The sequence below is a fragment of the Eimeria tenella genome, genomic scaffold (assembly GCF_000499545.2).
Source record: "Eimeria tenella Houghton genomic scaffold, Eth_scaff1861, whole genome shotgun sequence".
Lineage (NCBI taxonomy): Eukaryota > Apicomplexa > Conoidasida > Eucoccidiorida > Eimeriidae > Eimeria > Eimeria tenella.
In genome coordinates this window covers 1,088-2,123 of record NW_013541699.1, presented here as the reverse complement: position 1 = coordinate 2,123, position 1,036 = coordinate 1,088, and the positions used below count along the sequence as shown (strand labels likewise).

At 62.6% G+C, this 1,036-nt stretch overlaps 1 protein-coding gene across 1 annotated transcript in view; it reads right to left on the bottom strand.

Annotated features, from left to right (window-relative positions):
- ETH_00035540 (uncharacterized protein) overlaps nucleotides 1–828 on the bottom strand; it is a gene marked incomplete at both ends in the record, with an annotated part of 1,685 nt that extends 857 nt beyond the window's left edge. The window contains 2 exons of the mRNA XM_013373975.1: nucleotides 4–597; nucleotides 795–828. Coding sequence (XP_013229429.1) covers nucleotides 4–597; nucleotides 795–828 — 628 coding nt within the window. The remainder of the gene's footprint in view (nucleotides 1–3; nucleotides 598–794) is intronic.
- Nucleotides 829–1,036: the final 208 nt, after the last annotated feature.

Sequence of the window (1,036 nt, the reverse complement as noted above, 5' to 3'; positions counted from 1 at the left end):
GCGGTTCCTTGCTGCTGCTGCTGCTGCTGCTTTGGGCCTGCTGCTGCTGCTTCTGTTGCTGCTGCTGCTGCCCGTGGAGGCGCCAAGTCTGCAACGCCGCACGGGGCCGCCCCAGTCCTGTTGCTGCTGATGTTGCTGCTGCAGCTGCTTGCTGCTGCAGCAGCAGCAGCGCATCAGCCGGCGACAGCAGCTCCACAGAGACACCAGATTCCTCCCACAGCGCCTTGACACTGCTGCTGCTGCTGCTGCTGGCGCTGCTGCTGCTGCTGCTGCACACAGGGGCAGCAAGGCGACAAGTGCTCTCCGCAGGGACAGCATGCTGCTGCTGCTGCGGTTGCTGCTGCTGCAGCTGCTGCAGCATTTTCTGCACGCTGCAAGTGCGTGGCTCTCCGTCCCGCCCTGTTGCTGCTTCTGCTGCTGCTTCCGCTGCAGCAGCAGCAGCAGCAGCAGGGAACTGCTGCAGCAGCCCCACCACTGTGTGCCTTTTTCTTATCTCCATTACTAAACCCAAAATGGGGGGCCCCCCGGGGGGCCCCTCCAGCAGCACAGCGTCGCCTAGCCGGGCCCCTAGGAGGCCCTCACAGAGACACATGTCCCCTGAGCAGCAGCAGCAGAAGCAGAAGCAGCAGCAGCAGCAGCAGCGAGGCAGCAATCGCAGCAATCGCGATTCACTTCATTAGGCGCGCGGCAACGATGGCCAGTTCTGCGGCGTCGAAATTACACCGGTGGCATAAACGGCAGCAGCAACAGCAGCAGCAGTAGCAGCAGCAGCAGCAGCAGCAAGATAAGCTCACCGACTGTTGCTGCTACAATTCCCTCTGTCTTCATTTTTGCTGCTCCTTTGAAAGCAGCAGAAGGGCCCCCTTCCATCTGCCGCAGCAGAGACGCAACAGTCTCGGATCCAAACCGACGCTGCTGCTGCTGCTGCTGCAGCTGCTTCTGCAGCTGCAGCTGCTGCTGCAGGCAGCATGACGTGTAGGGGTACTCGGCTGGGGCTGCCCAGCGGGCGCGGATGGCGGCAAGCGCTGCTGCTGCT